This window comes from Clinocottus analis, unplaced genomic scaffold (assembly GCF_023055335.1).
Source record: "Clinocottus analis isolate CAN_PGR_092001 unplaced genomic scaffold, fCliAna1.0.p SCAF_6, whole genome shotgun sequence".
Taxonomy (NCBI): Eukaryota; Metazoa; Chordata; class Actinopteri; order Perciformes; family Cottidae; genus Clinocottus; species Clinocottus analis.
This window is the reverse complement of record NW_027176218.1, coordinates 9,837,438-9,858,267: the sequence shown is the minus strand read 5'-3', so window position 1 is coordinate 9,858,267 and position 20,830 is coordinate 9,837,438. Positions and strand designations below refer to the sequence as shown.

At 39.0% G+C, this 20,830-nt stretch overlaps 2 protein-coding genes across 2 annotated transcripts; one reads left to right on the top strand and one right to left on the bottom strand.

The window, feature by feature from the left end:
- The first annotated feature begins 2,786 nt into the window (after positions 1-2,786).
- Positions 2,787-6,507, top strand: LOC137804257 (retinol dehydrogenase 13-like). The gene is made up of 7 exons (XM_068603385.1): positions 2,787-2,956; positions 3,912-4,052; positions 4,133-4,324; positions 4,408-4,569; positions 4,678-4,794; positions 4,894-5,098; positions 5,798-6,507. The coding sequence occupies exons 1-7, from the start codon at positions 2,884-2,886 to the stop codon at positions 5,892-5,894; spliced, it is 987 nt and encodes a 328-aa protein (XP_068459486.1). The 5' UTR covers positions 2,787-2,883; the 3' UTR covers positions 5,895-6,507.
- Positions 6,508-7,103: 596 nt separating this feature from the next.
- ankrd34c (ankyrin repeat domain 34C) lies at positions 7,104-9,885 on the bottom strand. The gene is made up of 2 exons (XM_068603505.1): positions 9,691-9,885; positions 7,104-8,752 (listed from the first exon to the last, which is right to left on the bottom strand). Exon 2 carries the CDS (start codon positions 8,706-8,708, stop codon positions 7,131-7,133), a length of 1,578 nt encoding a protein of 525 aa, XP_068459606.1. The 5' UTR covers positions 8,709-8,752; positions 9,691-9,885; the 3' UTR covers positions 7,104-7,130.
- Positions 9,886-20,830: the final 10,945 nt, after the last annotated feature.

Sequence of the window (20,830 nt, the reverse complement as noted above, 5' to 3'; positions counted from 1 at the left end):
CTCCATAACCTAGAGAAGGTAAATAAGACCTACTCTAATGCGGACACATAACTTATTGTGTAGGTTAAAAGCAAAGTAATAGTAACTAGAACATAGCCATAAATATGTGAGTTAGTTGAAGAAATAATCATGGATAGGACACAAACCCCATTTAGTGTTTTATTCAAAACAACTTTACTTTTCTTGATGCCATTTTGCAAATTATATATTAATCCATCATACTTGATAGAAAACTGTTGTGCTATATTCGATGGATGAGAACTCATTAAAATGAACAGCAAAGAAACATCTGCATAAATCAACAGATAAAAAACAGCAATATAAATAATAATAGTCATCATAATGTCACAGTCAGTCATAAGTCAGGAAACAACTTAGAAGACGATGACTGTGTGTAAAATGCGTACAACCTCAATTTAGCAGGCATAAATAATAAGAATATTGTGAGTTCATTAGGATACAATTCAAAATTAAACTGCTCAAATCTATTGGGCTACATTTGCAAAAGTGGATTACAAATATAAAGTAGCTATTTAACATTTTGCACAAAACAATATGTTTTTTAAAAAAAATGCAAAAGCATACACTCACAAGATTTGTTGTATTAGTAAAAAAAAAAAAAAAAAAAAAAAAAGCCTGGATCCTTCCTATGGTGGAACTGTAATAAACTCAAGAAAACTTGAAATTTGTTGAGATCCCCTACCATCTGCAGGATGGGTGCAGGATAGTCACGTTCCAAAACGTCTCGGCAGAGGGCTCTCTAATTTTAGCAGGGGAAAGTTACCATAGAGGGATTGGGAAGTGTGCAGTGCAGTCACATGACAGACTGGGTGGAAACATTCTGCAGGTCACCTTTGAAGTATAATCTTTCATTTGAGAATAGTTACATATGCAAGTCACATAAAAATGTCTATGAACCAAAAATATATTGTGTTGTATAAAAAGTACAACATTCTTTAAATATGTGTTTGTAACATTATGTCGAAGGTCAGCTGTTCTTGTTTCTGAAATTCACAGTTTTGTCCTGCACATGTCATGAGAGACAGTAAATCATGTTGTCGCGGTCAGACTGGGCATTGTGATTACATAATCTTTTGACCTTCAACATGAACGTTTGACCCTTTGGTATGTACACACTGTGAACATGCTGTCCACCTTCACATTCACTCTTAGATGTCACCCTGTAAACCACAAGGTCAAAGCTCTATTTGAAGTCTTTATCCAGACTTTTTAATGGTGGACAAGCCTATTGTGGTTTGAAGTTAAGAAAAGAGCGATGACTTAATGAGCTGCCACACTAGAACTTTACACTCATCAATAAGAAAGAAATTCAATTATGTATTTGAAGTTAGTTGCTCAGTTGCAGCTTTGATCAAAGTTTAGTTCAGATCTGAGCATGTAATGCTATTATTACTGTCAACGCGCTGCTGCTTTCTCTTTTGTCTGCTTGTACAGCAGCAGAGAGACATCTTAATTTGCTCGTAGGAGTTTAGGATGTAATTTGATGCTATATAAAGTACTTCCCCAGTGTTCTTAGACTTGATTGGTAACTGTGGCTATCAAAAAATTAAACATAGTTTTGGGTCTTATATGATGTATGTGCTCCATCTACTGGATTCCTTTAGAAGGCCCTGATATTGAGTTGGTAAACCGCCACTGACCTCTGCTGGATGATTTCTGTGCATTTAATTTTAGATTATAGATGTGTTCACCCATTAGCAATATAATGTGTGTATATATATATATATATATATATATATATATATATATATATATATATATATATATATATATATATATATATATATATATAAACCAGTCAACTCCTTTTAAAACATCATCACCATCACAAGCTTCCAGTTAGCTTTAGTAGAATTTGTAAGATGTCTTTACTTATCTTCAGGCCTTAATGTTTCCCCTGACTACCTTGGTGATATGGTAAGCTAATGATCTGTGCCAACAAGTCTGTAGCTCTTGATCCAAAATGCGGGACCATGAGGGAAGCCACATGGAGTAAGACTTTAAAAATGTTAAAACTCACCATTTTAGCCATTAACTTTAGAAAATCTTAGAACATTAATTAAGATAATAACTATGGCCGTGGATATGGTATAATATGATATTTTCTCTCTCTCTCTCTCTCTCTCTCTCTCTCTCTCTATATATATATATATATATATATATATATATATATATATATATATATATATATATATATATATATATATATATATATATATATATATATAGTAGCGACCCTCTACAGGTTGGGAGGGGGGGTTAGGGCAGAGAGCTCTCTCTCTTTCCGGCCAATCACAGGAAAGCAGCGTCCGTTTGGTGGAGTTGTGGCCTGTGATTGGTGGAGCGGGGGGGAGGCGGGTGTTTTCAGGGCTAGTACGTGTGTTGTGGGTTGCCGTAAGTGTAGTGTGGGGAAAGCTTCGTGAGCTAGCGCACCATTACAGTATCAGCTTGTGTGAACCTTGGTACAATAAACCAACGAGTGAACGAGACCAACGTCTGCGAGTCTTACCTTATTGTATTTCACCTTATTGTATTTCAATTAAATGTATTTATAAATATGACTTTCTCTATAATATATACAAAATTTCAAAAATGCTGTTGTTCTTTTCATTTGTATTATTTATATTAATATTCGTCAAAATACTTTTTTCCAGCTAACTAACAAGAAGAACCAATAGGACTCGTCTATAGACCGACAGTAGGCGGTACTTCCTGTAAAAAAAAAAAAAGCTGAGTTGTTATGTAGCTGTTGACACACGTCTGTTTCGGGCATTTCTTCTTGTTGGTTTGTGGTAATTTTGCAGCTCATACGACAGAAAGCGAAACTAAACTGAAAGGCTAAAGTTGTAGAACCAGTGAGTGATGCAGACCTTCACAGCGATGAGATCGTTGGTTTTCCAGTATCCTAAAACCATTGTAGCGGTCACAGTGACAGGTAACTCGTTTAAAAATCAAAAGAAACTACAGTTTCTTATCGTCTAGGCAAACGTTCACCAATCTGAACGCATGTGACTGATAATACTCTGCATATCAGTGGTGTTTCAGTTGATACAAAAATTGCGGTAGTTTATGTTTGTTATTATAGTGAGTGATATTGAATGCTTAACACAATTACAATTGAATGTCCATTAATTCTGCGACAACTTCATATTCTCAAATGTTTATTCATCAAAAATGACAAATACGTGTTTTTTGGGAATCATTTGACGTTTTACTTTTTGCTTTATTCTTGTGTAATTTCTGCATTAGAGCACAGCTACAACTTTTGTTTATAATTACTAGTCAATAATCTAATTAAACAATGTGAGCTTGCATTAGAACAAAGGATTGATTTGATCATTGCCTTGATTGTTTTTAGTATGGTCACAGGATGTTATATACTATATGTTATTCAAAGTGGGATTGATGGATAGACATGAATATTTATTTGATCCCTCCTGACATACAATTAAATTGTCAGGGCTAATAACACAATAAAGCTAAAATTTACATTGTGGTCCTCTTTAAGAAAGTTGACCCTAAAGAGAGGCAAAACAGTTAAAAACAATACAAACAGCCCAAACTGGATTATACAATCACACAAAACACAGTTATTGTAGCAGTTGACGTGTATTATTCTTTCAATATATGCATTTCTGACATTTCCCAAGGCCTGAATTGACATCTTAAGATAGCTTATTTTCATGAACCCTGGTTACAGCAATAAAAAGAAAAAAAACAATAGCACGTTATTTGATATTTTTGATTGAAGAATGACTAAAAAGAGTAATTGATTAACAAAATAGTTGCAAGTAGTTGGAATTCAAAACCGTTGACAATTGAAGAGATATAGTGCAAAATGACCAGTTTTTCTCTTAAAGGGTATTTCAACTGTGTGTGCTCTCTTACAGGAGTGGGACTGTTTGGCGTGAAGAAATGGATGGCAGGTGGAGTGTGTCGTAGCAAAGCCTCTATGGAGGGAAAGACCGTCTTGATCACCGGAGGCAACACTGGGATTGGCAAAGAAACGGCTGTTGACCTAGCTAAAAGGGGTGAGCGACTTTTCATGGTTTCATATTTTGGCCATATCTAATTTAACTTGAGCTGTAAAAGATCTGCTGCTGTGTTTCAGGCGCGAGAGTTCTTCTGGCTTGTAGAGACATGGACAGAGCCAACAAAGCTGCAGAAGAGGTGAAGAAGAGGAGCGGAAATGACAATGTTATTGTCAAAAAGTTGGACTTGGCATCTTTAAAATCAGTACGACAGCTCGCCAGAGACGTCCTAGCAAGTGAAGAGAGGCTGGATGTTCTCATCAATAATGCAGGTAAATGTATGAATCGCATCTCACAACTGATGTTGTGATATATCCAACAGTTTTGAGACTTTTATTAAATATTACTTTTGTAGGTATTATGAGCTGTCCAAAATGGCAAACTGAAGATGGCTTTGAAATGCAGTTTGGTGTGAACCACTTAGGCCACTTCCTTTTAACGAACTGTCTGTTGGATCTCCTGAAGAAGTCGGCTGCGAGCCGCATCGTCACCGTCTCCAGTTTAGCACACGAAAGAGGTTCAGTTTTTTTCTGTTTCTATTTCACTTCAAGAGATGTGGATTTGTATTCTCTGTCAGAAATGTCATGATTTTCAGTGTCATTTGAATGCTGCTTTCACTTAACAGGTGAAATCTCTTTTGATGACATACATCACGACAAAGATTACCTCCCTAGGAAAAGCTATGCACAAAGTAAACTTGCTAATGTCCTCTTTACAAGGGAGCTGGCTAACAAGCTGCAAGGTATGGAAACATTTTCTATCTCACACCAGACATTAAACAGTTTTTAATGAACTGTCAATAAAGGGGATACATCATGTCATATGTCTTGTCGTTTTGCAGGTACCGGAGTAACTACGTACAGCCTCCACCCTGGTATAATCCGGACGGAGCTCGGCCGACACTTCTTGCCCACATTGCCCCTTTGGAAGAGAGTTGTGTTTACGCCACTCAAGTTCCTCATCAAGACTCCAACAGAAGGGGCTCAGACCACCATCTACTGCGCTGTGGAGGAGAGCCTGCAGAATGAAAGTGGACTCTACTACAGGTCAGTCATTATAAATCAGTTGCTGGTAGCTTCCTTGTTATTATGCAGCTGCTGGGAGTTCGTCACGATCATACTTATATATTTGTAGGAATGCATAGTGCACTTTATACACTCATTGTGCAATACTGTTACTATATTGTGTGCCTTTTTTTTTACCTTACGTTCATTGTAATTTTGTGTGTTAGGAGGATCTAGCAAAATAAGCTTTTTATTGTACAGAGTAACTGTTTGTTATCTGTGCATATGACAATACAATATATTGAATCTTGAATCTTTAGAGCATAAATATTTGAGGATTTACATCTACAAGCGACTCCTTTCACATTATGGATACTGCTCAGTAGTAATTATGTTCATGTTGTATAAAAAAAACATTTTAGCACATGGATCAATTTCAAAACTCTCAAGATCAGCTAATAAAACAGGATTATAGGCCTTTGTCAAGTCAGTGGATATTGTGCTTTAGTGGTACTTATTCCCAAATAAAATAAGACATATTTATATTACGGTACCACAAACTACTGCATTATTCTGTCCAAGTCCTGTCCTGTATTGTTAGTGACCCTGTGATTTTCATCTTTATTTTATTTTATTTTTTCCTGAATGAGAACTGGTCCTTTTGAATAAATCAGCGATATCAGTAATCAGTAGTAACGGATCAAGCCACATGTTTAAGACTCAATTCTGCCCTGATTGCAGCGACTGCGCCCCTAAAACCGCAGCCCCTCAGGGTTTGGATGATGAAGCTGCCAAGAAGCTGTGGGATCTGAGTGCCTCTATGGTTGGTCTGATATAATCACAGTGACATCGGTGATGATCGGCATCATCTTCATAGTACCAACGGACTGCCTGGGGAAGGATGGGCGCTCTTTCTAATGAGCATCTGTGTGGCTGCTAACAGCTGAGCTCCTACTTTACGTAACAAATGAGTAAACAGACAGAAAGTCTCAAGTGACAGACATTTATTCAGAATATACAACAAACTACTTGCAAAAATACTATGGATTTAATTATGTTTTCTTTCATTTTGTTCAAACAGTAGCAATGCTTCTCAGGTAAGTTACATGGAAGCGGTATGATCTTTAGTTTGATTGCCATTAGCGTGAAATGACATTTTAATCGACAAGTTTCACCAATGCCTGTGTTGACTACGAGCTTGAATGTCATTCTTTGTTACTTGATTCAATCATATAAGAATTAAGTGTGATATAAAGATGTTTTGTCACACTGTTGATGGCAAATTTTCATTTATTTTTCTCCTGGGCAATAAAGTGCTGATATACATAGCCCATACTTGTACCTGTTTGTTAAGGCGTATTTTTCATTCACTTCACATATATCCATTTTGTTTCATGTGACAGCAACAATATTCAAATAAAACACATTTTGGTTACATCATCATGAATTAAAAATATTCCTAATACATTAAATGTATCTGACAACTCTTATTTTTTTAGGTTTCTTTATCTTGAAGGCACTTTGTACAAATTTGCTACAAACAGTCAAATCTCATCTTACTCAAAGCTACATCTCAGACAAGTGCATCACATTTTCTTTTAAAATAAAAACTCCATAAATGTTTCTAATTACATTTGCACGATGTGCACCCAAGTGGCCTGCTGGCTACAAATGGACCCTGTATGTTCCCTACGCATTACATTGTCATGTAAGAGAGCTAGTTCAGAGGAATAGTACCATGTCTTGGCATTTACATTCAAAACTGTAATACATTTACAGCAGATGGTGAAGTCAAAATATGATAAACCTTAAGGTTGGGTGTAACACAGGGAAGAAGTCTATTTATATTGCTCAGTTTCTTTATATATATATATATATATATATATATATATATATATATATATATATATATATATATATATATATATATATATATTCTTTTTATAAATTATACATATTCAACATCTAGATGGCTGTGAGTCTACACAGCGGAACCTATGGATGTATTTCCTGACAATTTATGTTTCTAACAGTTCTACTCCCACAATATGTGCTGCATTAACACCATCACTAACTAATGAGCAATCTCTTCAAAATCAGAAAGCTGCTTCATCTGCTCCACTTGCATAGAGTGCCTTCTCACAAGTTTTTTCTTGGACTTGAGGCCACCTCTCTTTGGTGTGTTAGGTGCTACTGGAGCTATAGATCTAATACCTGTGGCCAAAGGTGAGGAGGGCTTGCTACTAGCCCCGATGTCAGGGATGGGAGGGTTCGGGTTGATGTTGAGCGCGGGCAGGTGGCCGGGCCTGGTGTGAGAGATGTGGTCCAGCAGCAGCGTCCCCGAGCCTCTCCTTTCCAGGAGGCCTGGTGCGCGTCTGTGTGCTGTGCTTGGAGAGGATGTGCTGGTGTTGCTGTCTAGAGATTCTCTGGAGCTAGTTAGCATTGCTAGAGGAGAAGTGTTCAGTTTCCTTCGCTCCACTGGGACCTTAGGAGAGTCTAACATGGCAGAGCCTGAGTAGAGCTGAGAGTCTGAGTCATAGTGATCGTTCCCCAGATGTCTCATATGCACTGTGTCTCTCAAACTGGCAAGCCCACTGCTGCTCTCCTGCTCTGTGGGCACAGTTATGCGCTGTGCCAGTGGCTGGTGCTGGCCTAGAGATCTCTCATATGATGCTTTGGACGTTGGAGGAACTGATATTGAGGTTGTCATTTTGCAGGGTAGTTCACCCACCAGCGGGAATAAGCTGTCCTTTCCATCCACACTGCTCTGTCGAGATAAAGCTGACCTCTTATTCAAAGAAAGTCCGTTCACCCCTGTGACGACGTCCTCATCAGAACTGACTTTTTTACTCTCCTCATGGGCGGCTGCAGCCAGGACTGAGGGAGCAATCAGCCCCCAAGGCTCTGACTGCAGCCTCTTCAGCTGAGGCAAACGTGCACGTTTGGGGTTGGCAGGCCGGCGTGTTGGAGACGTGGGCCCGTTGGCGAGCTTCGCGGCCGAACTGGAGGTTTTCAGTTTGGTCTGGAAACTGAAAACTGTGTTTTGTTGCTCTTGCTCAGGTGTGGGTGACGCAGTGACGTTGATATCAGACGGAGAGGTGCAGTATGCTGGGGAGGACTTATCTTCCAGCTGTGGTGACGGGGGAACATTAAGGTACTGTTTGGTCGTTTTAGTGCCAGATGGCGACTTGTCTGTGGTGATTATGATGACCTCCTTGCCTTTAGCTTTGCACGCATCCAAGAGCAGTTTTAGTGTCTCCTTATCGTCTGCATTAATGCCGTAGACCAGGGCTGAGGCCCCGCTCCTGTCCTCCAGACTGGGGTCAGCTCCATTGCTCAGCAGTAGATCCACCACCTCGTGTCCAGCCTTGTGGCTGCAGGCTTGCATAAGAGCTGTCCTACCAGCTTTGTCTTGTATGTTGGGGTCTGCCTGGTTATCCAGCAAATATTTCACCAGCTTTGACTTGCTCACACTCTGCTGGTCAGTGTGTGTCGACATGCAGGCCACCATGAGTGGAGTCTCTCCACGTTCATTGCTCTCGTTGATGTACGCTCCTCCTTCCAACAGAAGCCTTGTGAGTCGCAAGCGTCTGAGCCACACCGCCTTTAGAAGTGAATTTCCATCTGTCCGCAGTTCCAGTATATCTGCCATCTCCAAACCAGATCGTCTCAGCGTTGAATTTACAGTTCACAGCCCTTTGAACAAAACATTGCAGTAGTTCAGTTTACATTGCAAAATCTTTATAATTTAACACTCATGTTGTTTGTTTCTCTGGTTTGCAAAAAATAACCTCCAGCAGGTGGCAGTCTGTTACAACATAAAGGTTATAAACATAACTTACTGTTCCAGATTTCTGATATAGGAAATATATAATCTTCATAGAAAAATTCCGGCAATGTGTTAAAAAAATAAATAACAATTCTACATTGGATCATGGTGATGCCTCAAAATCCCCATACACGACACAGCGCGGTATAGCACCTGTTAGATTCTCAAACGAAAGATGATCATGATTTGGATATGAAAATCAAAGTTTATCTCGTTATCTTTGTCAAAACAGGAGCTTGCGTTTGTCTTTTTCCATCATATTTCTGAAAGCGACGAAGAACGACGAACAAATGCATCAATCGGTCTGTGAGTGCGCACACACACCAGGCGTGTTCATCTTTTTCAAAACATATATGCAAGACACTATACGTCAACGTGATCTATATGTTAAAAATATTCAAAAATAAAAACGTGTGACAACACAATCTGCTCAAAAAAGCGACATGAAACATCGGCCCCCCGTAAGACGGAAGAGTCGCTGTCCATGGTTCTCATTTTGGATAACTTGGCGACAGAAACGCGCTCCGTTACAAATAATATGCTCCGTCGTCTGTTTCTCCGTTAAATCCGGCATTTTAAATGTGTGTTTATTGTGTAAATGCTAATTCAGATTGCAGCTACCATTTGTACATACATCTCATCTTAAGCGTAATGGAACAGGTGAACCCTATTTTACCCCAGCCTCCTGTAAGATGATGGAAGCAGCGACTCAAGACGTAAAGTTGAATTAAATTCCTTTCGTGTTCAATCATTGTGTAGTTTGATCATTTTTGCAGAGCAACTTCATGTCTGCTAATTGTCTTACCTGGTCAGAGGAGAGGATTCCCATGCTCAAAGTACCCGGGGCTTTAGAGCGAATAAATCGGAGAGGAAATTAATGATTGAAAGAGAAAGTTTGTTGTAGTTCTTCGCAATATCCCTATTTTTCAGCCGCGACTGTTCCCATCGACGCGTCCCAGTTTAGTTTGCAGGGCGCCGTACCTCTCTGGACATGAGCGGTGTGGCTTTTGTTATGGAGCCTCACTACATCAGTCCAATGGGGAGTATTCCTTTCTCTGCGCACTCAAGGATCACAACCTGGAGGTGCTGCGGGTTATAAATAACTTACTTTCTTGCTTCTTGAATGAACCGTGTATTCTCTTGACGTCAGAGTAGTCGACCAAAATAAATTGATGATGAAAACCTCTGTCCTGATCCTCATAACTGCAGCACACAAACAGAACTATAAAGCGGTACCTCCCAAACACTTGTGTGTATTATTATTGTAATGAATTGACAATTTGTAAATGAAAGCATCTGACAATGCCTACATGTGATACATTAGGAATAAGGGCTGACTGAATATCCTTTTTTGTCCTTCTATAAATGTCTGAATCCATGCCTCAGATAATAAGCCAGAGCTATAAATACGATTTAATCTGTCTGCAGTGTGGAACATCAGACAAAAGACAGTTTTCATATATATATATATATATATATATATATATATATATATATATATATATATATATATATATATATATATATATATATATTGCACAATTAAAGAGGCCAAAACTTGTAGCAGGCATCACAGCTATACAGCCTAATAGGGACATTTCTATTTTTAGGTTGCTATGAGACAGCACGGAAGCAGTTTCTAATGAGAACAGTGATGTTCTCAGCACGGCAAGGAACAGGTAAATCAGACACACATAGCATTCCAACAAGGACCACAAAGCTTTTGTGGCATTTACTCAAATACTTTAACATGCGCTAGTAAGCCATCACCAACACCACATTCAATCATTAGCCCTCTGACCCCTCTCTTCCTCTGAGATGGGGACTAATCACTTTATGACCCATCCAAACACATGATGTCTCAGGACTCCAGTCGTCAATGCTGGCAGTGGTTTCTCACCTGTGATTGCCTTCTCAGCCCCTGGGGACTTGTTGTTTTACAAAACAGCACATTTGTCCAAGTCCCATTCAAGAGACGTTATAATATAGAGGCAGAAATTTGGTCTTGATGTAGTAAAATATCTTTATAAATGAGAATTATATAAAATATTGCTTACATATCTCGAAGAGTGCTTATGTTTTGCTTAGTGTCAAGCAACCTGAAGGAACCTCCAACATCTTTAAATAAGTAGTTTTCATTGTCAGAATGAAAAACGTTGTCTCAATGCTTTTATGCTTTTAATCTTTGTTGATTGGAAATGATCTATATGATGGACGGACCTAGTGTCCCCATGTACACAAGGACCAGTCAACCGATCCAGGTCAAAGCTCACTGATTTAGACACATTCATTAGCACTGGGAGCCACAAGAACGTCAGCAGTCCTCAAACAGCGTGATCTTTGCCCCATCGATGCTGTCGTTCGCGGTCTATTAAAGGGAAAATAAATAATTAAGGTGGAGAGAATAAGCGCTGTCACCCCTGGGAGCAGTTTCCATTTTCAGATGTCTTACATCGCAGCTGCTGCTCTTCCTCCCCTCCTTTCTAAATATAACCATCCTTCAGTTTGCTTTGTGAGATTTTTATTCAAAAGAGTACTGTAGCTTACAGACAATTTAAAGATCCTGTCAAAGTACATGTAAAAGTTATCAACAGTTATTACATTTAGAGTCCAGGCAAAATGTCTCCAACAGTCGTCAGCAACAGAAACAAGATGTCTTGCCTTAATAATCCCCAACCAGTGTCACTGTTTGAAGAAAAATATATAGCATGTATTCAAGTAAAATGGAAATAAAGAATAAAAGAATAAATCTATAAACCTTAATATATATCTGCTACGATACAACCGGCCAACAAGTCTGTTTTAAAAACTGTATGCTAATCAAATGTCTGGCTTCACTCATGTCAGTCCATATTTAAAAAATGTTGTGTTCTCTGCAATTTCCCCACTGCGGGACTAATAAAGGAATATCTTATCTTATGTCACACTTTTTGTATTTTTAAACTTTAACTTTTACAATCCCTTACCACTTGCATACATCTGCCTCTCAAAGTTTTGTTTCAGCTTCAAATATGTATTCCAGATCATGTTTTTCTGTCTACTTGATTTCTGAAGGTGTCAGATATGATATTTCAAAAACGAACAGTAATCCACTTGAACCACTGTTAAATATTTGTGAGGTTCACAAACCTTTTTGACTCAAGGTTAAGGGTTGAAACCTTGAATTTATATTGTTTTAATTGGTTACAAAAGCAGCATAACAGAAAAATGAACATAGACTGTTAGACTAATCAGACTTTGATGAGCACACACTGCCATAACTGTCTAACTTAGCTTAACATAAAAATTGAAAACACAGGGAAACTCCACCGGTTTGCCCGGTTAAAGTAATTGTGAAAGCTAAGTTAGCTGGCTACTGGCGGTAGCTTTGCTAGCGTGTATCTTCCCATCCAACTCCAAAAAAGCAAATGTGTGTATTTCTCAAATTGTCAGACCTTTAGTTAAGAAGATTCAAAAATGACCTACAGAATACAGTTTTCCATGATTTACGCTGTTTACAATCTGCGTATTGGAATTTTAATTGAGCGCAGACACATCACCACTGTCCTGCAGGCCTGATCTGAATCTTCTAGAAATCTGCTGCTGTCACACACAAGAATGTTTGATAATTTGTTGTTTTTATACAATTTCTTCATGAGGGAGATCTAATTTTCGCTAATCATGCCCATCTTTCCATTTTAACAATTACATTTGCATTTCGACACAGAAGTTGATTTTTCCAGAGCATATATATATATATATATATATATATATATATATATATATATATATATATATATATATATATATATATATATATATCCTCCGTTGTTGTGGTGCTGTTTGTGTTTCTTCCTCTATGCTGGTTGTCTCTTTAAAGACTGTGTTTGACATTCTCATGGCATTTGGTGTCTCTGCGATTGTATCAAGCGAATGTGTGGGCTGCGACAGCACTGAACTGGCACGAACCCTGCTGCAGCTTTGCACCGGACTGCATGCCTCCCTCCTACCTTGGCAGATTTAGGAAAAATGCCTCCAGTGCAGCTTAAAAACCTGCCACCTCTCACATACGCTGCAAGTAATTTTATTATTTTTTTTACTCATGATGATGTCCCATGAAGTATAACACATTTTTGAGACACTTTGATCTTTTCATATTGAGAAGTGCTACTTTCTCATAGTAGGAATCTTGAAATGTTTCTACTCCTCCTCTGCCTCCATCTCCTTCATCACTCCTGTTCTTTTACATCTCGTGGTGCAAATCAACACCTGCCCTTCTGGTGAGAAGTAATTGAGGGGAGCATAATTCAAGAGCATTATACAGGCAACAGTTTTGCTGGGTGATCATTGTGTATGTCGGCTGTATCCTAGGAGATCGGTGCATATCTAATAAGGAGTTTGTTACTCATTTTGCCGAGTGGGCACTTTGATGTCCTCTGTGTTGAATTTTCTGTTTTAGCTCAACAGCCTCCTAATGAAGCTGAGGGCCTGAAGCTTCAGAATCGGTTGCTTATCAACTCTACACCCCACTTATTAGGAGTTGTTGTGGAGCCTTTAATTGGATATTGGAATAGGAGACGCCTTAATAGCCTGTCAGTAATCAAGTGGTCAAGATATATCCACAGATGACAGTATTGTTATCCTCATTAAGAATTGTACCATCAATATCCAAACTAAACTATTTCTTCTTCATGTTTCATGATCCAGTTTCCTCCTGTCCTCTAAATCAAAGTGTTTCGACAGTTTATCTTGTGCAGTTTCAGGCAAACTTTTGTACAGTCGCCACACTTACTGCAGAAGTAATTAGTGGCAAAATTGATGTTTTGGTGGGATCTGTCACACCTCTGTTCACACTACCAAATCAAAAGCTTACCAATGTGTCTGCCTCCCATCGAGCGGACAGCAGAAATTCTCCCTGCTATCAAACGAGGTATCTAATGAAACACTACAGAGGAAATACACAGCCATCAATAAACATCCGGGGATACTTATCTGTGTATCAAAAATCCTCGGCCATTTGTTGAAAGATTTTGCTCATCTAAACCTTTTAATAATTGCATGTGTAGTGTTTCATGTCTGTTTTAGTTTCTAGATTTGTAAAATGAGGAAGAACATGTCGATATGGTTTTGAATACATTTCAGTGCTTACAATGTTTTCCACTGTGAATTCATCACAGAGTGTTTCAGAGCTGCATCTGTCAGAAGTTTGGGTCTCTCAGAGTATGTGGGTACATCAGTGTGGATGAGTGGATGTTCTGACAGTGAGTTAGAGAACTTCACTCTGCTCGCAGTTCACACCCCTGAAACTGTGACGTCTTTGACACCATGAGGCACTCTGACCGAAATACACCTCCTCTGCAGCACAAGGTGGGGATCTTTTTCTGTGTCTGTTGTTGTTGGTGACGTCAAATAATTCCTGTCCTTCCTCGAGGATGTCAGGGCTCATCTGCAGAATCAGACATGACAGGACCAAACACGATCTGCCAGGCCGTCGCGAAATGAGTCCTCTCTTGGTGACAGAACTAACAATAGATCTAAAGCTTCATAAACATGGCTGTACGACAGGATACCTGCCATCTATCAATTCAGGACCGAATCCTGCTCCAATGAGTATACACATAATTAGTCTGTGAGCCACTGATTAAACCGTATCAACCTATTGTAGGCTGAACTTTACATCTCTTTATATATCTTCTCTAATAAATGCAATCACCCATAATCCTGCTCCAATAAAACACGACTCCACTGGGCTTTTTGTTCAGAGAGATGATTGTTCTTCAGGTTACCGATAAGAAAACGTTGCAAGAAAAATGTACGAGTGTGTTGCAGCTGGGTCTGATCAGCTGCTGGGAGGTGGGAAGAACTGGCAGGTACCAGAGGAAAAGCACAAGTCAGTAATTATTGTTGGGCGCTAAAAGAAAGGAGCTGTGAGACAATGAAAGCTGTCACACTGAATGTATTCCAACTCCTCAGAGACAAAACGCTCTCACACACACTTTCTGGTTTGCTCTTGCGTCCAGATTGAGACTGAAAAAGCGGTATGTTGTTAGGCTGTACTTTATTAAAGCAGTGCGATGAATCAAGTGTTAAAATCTTGACACGCTGATGTTTAGCAGAGGGTGATAATTCAAAATCATCCAATGGAGTCATATTGTGATGAATATATCAAAATATTGTAATGCAAATGTACATTGTCTAAAATACTCATAATAAGCAAATACTAACACAGATTTCCCAGAAAATATAATTATTTTGGTCTCAAATTATTAAATGAAAAAATACCATGCATTCTTCATTTGCCAAGTATCTGTTTCATACAGCTTCTTTTTTGAATATATTGTAATAGAGATATGAAATTACCTTTACCGGATTAAAGATTTCAGCCAATCGCCGCATGTATGGTTGCAACATATTCATTCCCTTAATGTTCACGTTTGGTATTTAGAAATAAACAATGGTATTGTCATTAGTTTTGAGGGTATTTGGTCATAAATCAAAGTGTTGGACACATTTATGTTGATGTGATGATGGCGCTATGGAGAGTTAAGGATTCCCAGAAGTTATTACAATTCATCAACATGAATGCCAAATTTCACCCAATAAGTGTTGAGACATTTCAATTAAAACCATAAATGTCAACCTCATAGTGGCGCTGGAGGAAACATCAGAGGATCACAAAAGAAGGAATCATGTCTGGGAATGGTACCAATGCATTGAATAGCAAAAATGTAACCTGCCGGTCACTCCAGATGGAATCAGGAGCCATCAACATCTGTACGAAATGTCGTGCCAATCCATCCAAAAGCTGATATTTCAGTCTGTACCAGTGCTGAAAGAAACAATGGCCAAAAGACCAAAAGAAAGGTTACTTCATATTTAAGATATGTGTTTATGTTAAATGACTTGAACTGGCAAAGCTTAGTATTACCTGCAAAACTCTCACATGCTTTCTTTCTCTTTAAATTTGAGCGCTTTAGCTAACACAACTGGCTGAGTTGCCTGTGTTTGTATCCTGCTGTGTGTGCACACAGACCAAGCAGGACTCGCATCAGAGTTTCCATCAGGAGGTAGGGCGAGCGAGGGCTCTCTGCTTGAATCACAACTCTCCTGGTTTGTAATCCCCTTTCCTGTCTGATTTCAATTCAAAACAGGCATGACAATAACACCATCACCACTGCGATCTGGCTGCTAGCCTGTTGGCAAAAATGCTTGGTGCAAGGAAGATAATAGACACAATTAAAATACAGAGCACAGAGATAAAGGGAAGGAAAATTGTGTTCCCTGTGTGCTCGTGCGGCCCAAAGCGCTGAGCTCCCTGTTTGTGTTGCCCCGGGCCAGGAGCTCTCATACCTGACTGAGCAGATCGAGATAAGAACCAGTTATCTTTGCCTCACAGCACTTCACATCCCAGAGGGAGATCACCTCTCTAAGTAGAGACAGCAGTCGGGGATTCAATCAAACCAGAAGAATACCATTTACTCCATGTCTCTCCAACTTCCATCTACAGTCACTTTAAAGGCACTGAAATGTCATTAATTGTACAAGGTTTTTGTCCTGTAGGTAAGATGTAGCAGTGTCAAAATAGATGCAGCTTGCGGTTATTATTTGAGATGGCACTATGAGTCATTATACAGCAGGTCAGAAGGTGCACTGTAATCATGAAGCAGTGAAGTGTGCAGCAAGAAAGCTGTGGAAGCAGGCTCACTTGATGTAAAGACAGCATGTTGAAATCTATTGATTGGTGTCATCTGATGTGCAATAGATATTGAGCTGCTCGTTCACACTGTACACTTTTCTTTATGGTAAACTCCTATTGTTAAAGCTCCCAAAGTCTTGGATTCATGATGGAATGGTCAATATTCAAAGCTATTTTTAAAGAGTGAAAAACTCTGCCTTATCAAGACTGTTTGAGTGCAATTTGATCAAAGTTGATTAACAGTAAACACTAGCAAACAATATTGATTGATTCCAATGTAATGCTGAACTCTGATCAGTGCATATGTGTCCATATTAAATACATGATAAGAGCAAGGACATATACATAACTCTGTCACGCAAAATGAACCAAACTGTTCAATCTATAGCTAAAAGTTTTATGTTCAGACTCTCACTACTAGCTAACTGAGAAAGTATGTTTGCAGGGCCTTAAAGCTTGATGTATGAATGCATTCTTGATGTAATATTAAAAATACTTAAAATTCCTTACGATATGATATCAATATGGCACCTAAATGACCCCATCACTGGCAAAACGGCTGTACAGTGTCATTCAGACATTGCAACCTTTCTGCAGAAAGAGATGGATACAAGCAGACTAATAGAAAACTAATCACATGTGAAGCGACACACTTAAATCGCTGAATTCATTATCAACGCTTCATCCATAAGTCACCATTAAAACTACATTTATTGATTTTCTTTTGGCCGCTTGGGGAGTGAAAACTCAACATGGACAGATTATCACCTTATAAGGTTGTTGGTGATTGTGTTAACGCTGCAAAGTGTCCAGTCTATTTTTTTGGTCTCCATCAACTCTTAAGAAAACAATGAACGACAACCAAACAAACATCTAAAAAAAGGAGAAAGGGCTTCTTTTAGCTGAGAGCATGTCGTCGCATGAACCATTGTTAGATATAAAAAGCTATGGATTTGAAGAGTCTTTGAGCAGACGGAGGATGAACTGGTGGAGGCCCCTTTTCATTACACTGGGCTCTCCCAGCATTTGTGTGAGGAGGAGTCAGTTTACTTTGGCTGTGACAGAGCTCCAGTTGGCACATTTTGAGAGCAATATCTTGTGTGGTCGGATGACGGCATTGTGTCTTGTTTTGAAAGGTTTTCCAAGGTATACCACTCAGTCCAGATAAAGATTCCTATCTGCCCAGTGAAGCTAAAGCAGGGCTCTTCTTCATTCTGCAGGTTCACATGAGGATTGTGCTCCATCAACTCTTCTGGGCTCACCGATATTATTTATATGGCTGTTTCAATTATTTGATCATTACATTCCCAATGATTAAACGTCAAGGTCATATTCGCAAGGACTTCTGGTCATCTTCTCCTTTCAAGCTACATTTATGACAACACACTTCCCTTTTAGTTGGAGACACCCACAGTGCTGCTGGGATGTTTTCCATGGAACGATTGTGTCACTATCACAATGTGGTGACTCATGTTTATCAGCTTCTGTCCTGTTGTGCCTCCTCCTAATACGAGGTTTGACAAAATGTGGCAAAAGGTATGTGTCAATGTGAGTGTCTGTGTTTTTATGTTAAATAACTTAATGTCTTAATAGAATGTCTTTATCTTCGATGAATAATTGCTATATACTCTGTACAGTCAACATACAGAATTTAAGAAAGGGGATCTTTCCATTGATGATTATTTGTCTCTTCTGGAAAGCTGTGTTACCCTCAGACTCAACCTGCGATGCTGCTCTCTATTCAGTAGGACACACTGAATGCTGAATGGAGTGGGACGCTGATTTTGTTAGCGCTGCTGATCAAAGGGTTCACAGGGCTTTTCATTGTCCAAGTGTGCCTTCACAAAATGGTCACAAAGCATAATCTGCACCGGCTGTGCAACAAATCTGATCCACACAAGAGGGTAATAAGTTGTGTTTCCTATGAAATGATGCAGCAGTTAAGGCATTATTGAGCTTCATGAAGACCATGTCTTCATTTGCATGGTTATAACTGATCTGGGTACAGCGCTGCAGGCTTAGTAATGTTAGCTCATCTTGTGCTTGCAGCCAGCTGTGGTTGTCTTTGCACTAAAATTGGTGAGTAGATATCGGGGAGGAAGATTTTGGGTCATCACTGTGAAATCAATTACACACTCTGCAGTTGCACTGCGACAACACAGTTCCAAACCTACGATTTATCGAATGCTACTCGCTCTACATTGCCGCAAAACTAATATCTATTCTCAGCTGCTGTGATCTCGATTAGTACTCTTTATACATACGGATGTTGGCAAAATCATCAGATGACAGTTTAAGTTTTAACCAGTTGGAAGTCTTTCTGTTTGCAAGCTTAAAATGGGTTGTATCACAAGTGTTGCACCTCCACAGACATGACAAGATGTGGCTGTTTTACAGTGTCACTGTTGATACAGGCACAGATGGAGGGGATGTGCCCTAAATAAATATGTAAGTAGCCATGCTGAGTTCCTGGTCCTCCTGCTGCTCCCACTGATGCTATTGATCTAATTGCTCTTTTAAAGCCCAAATGCCTCAACTGAAATGTTCCTAGTGTAAACTAATCAGCAAAATGAGCTTCAGGGTTCCTCATTGTGAGCTGCTCATTCTGTGATCATCACTTTCAGATTATTCTCTCCTGCACACACAATGACTTTCTCGACAGCCACTTTCTAAAGAAATGATGATAAAGATGATGAAAATCTTCCTTTATGCATTCATGAAGCTGTAGATGTCAGCAACAACACTGTTGCCAGGCACTATGACATGTATCAAACAAATATAATATATTATTACACATTATGTTTCTATGTGACCCTATATATATATATATATATATAATCAGATGTATCCATCTTCTTGCATTGTATTACCTTATTTCGTGGATATATTCATAGTGTCATGTCCATTATGAAAACCTTCATCCTACTTTGCATCAAACTTGTATGTGGTATGTAATCCACAATTGTATGTAATCCAGGTGTATGTAATTCACAATATCACCAATACAGGATTTGTGGCTTTGCCCACCGACCATGATGTCAGATTACCTCACAGGTAGACAACCAGAAACAGATTTTAAACACAAAAGAGCAAAAAAATGTACTTCACTCTAACTGGAGCAACACCAACAAGAGTTATGAATTGGAGTATTTTTAGGGATGATTAATGTGATTCCCAATCCAGAGGACAGCGGACCAGAGAGAGCACAATCCAGGAGGGACTTAGTTGGAATTGAATGAGGTCATATGAAAAAAAAAAGTACAAATATCCAGAATGTTCAGAAAGGGTAGAATGCTCGCTGCTTCTGGTGTTTAGAGATGCATCTTTTGTTGTTAACATTTTCTTCTGTTCACATGATTCCAAATTGAGGGTTTCGTTTCAAATATCTCAATTGCAACAACAAAATAGTGAGTCATTCTTTTTTTTTTCTGGCCGCTTTGGGTCAACGGCCCCTTCCGCCCCCTGCTCAAACCGTGCCCATCTTGAAACCCTGCCTTCATTTTGATCTCAGCTACACACCAGTAAAGTTTTTCTTTGGACTGATTATTATCACAGTGACAAGATCTGTCCACAGACAGCCAGAACCAAAAACACCTGGCAACGTCCTGAAAACTCTTTTTGTGGTATAGTTCCTGCTCCAGTCTCCACAACATTTTGTGATGATGACACACACAGGGTGAAGACAACACCTGACAACATACCTCTCAAAACACATATTGGTCCCACAAATAGTTGAGTTTGATGTGAACAACTAAATCCTGTTACAGAGACAGTATTGTTGTCTTCTGTATATGACCAACTAAATTGTTATACTTTAAAATAGTTTTTTATACTTTAAAATACTTTTTTCACAAGGTGAGGTGAGAACAAGTTTAAATTAAATTAAATTCAGTTTATTTTTCACAGCCCAAAATCACAAATTAAAAATAATGTCAAATGCACGATAAGGGATTTAATTATACTGTCGAAACATGGACTACTGTCCTTTAGCTTAACATTGGGACTTTGTGCGACTGACATTTGAAGATAGGGATATGATTGACATTTGGTGCGAGGACATTTAAAAAGGAAGATAAGACATTTGATTTGAGGTGTTCAAGGCACTCTGCTGCTGTTGTTGAGCACAAATCATGAGAAGAGGTTTGGCTCGATCAATGTGATCAGCCATGCACAGCCATGTGTGTGGAGAAGCTCAGCGAAGCACAGGGACAGGGTTTATAAATAAACCAAATAAAGGACGATGCCGTCAGTGACCCTTGAGATGTGGCTT

What these genes read in the sequence shown, in the direction of transcription:
- ankrd34c (XM_068603505.1), bottom strand. Translation starts at nt 8,708, where the DNA reads ATGGCAGATATACTGGAACTGCGGACAGATGGAAATTCACTTCTAAAG.
- LOC137804257 (XM_068603385.1), top strand. Translation starts at nt 2,884, where the DNA reads ATGCAGACCTTCACAGCGATGAGATCGTTGGTTTTCCAGTATCCTAAA. An exon ending in TGTAGCGGTCACAGTGACAG is followed by an intron (nt 2,957 to 3,911) that starts GTAACTCGTTTA and finishes GCTCTCTTACAG; the next exon opens with GAGTGGGACTGTTTGGCGTG. An exon ending in TGTTGACCTAGCTAAAAGGG is followed by an intron (nt 4,053 to 4,132) that starts GTGAGCGACTTT and finishes GCTGTGTTTCAG; the next exon opens with GCGCGAGAGTTCTTCTGGCT.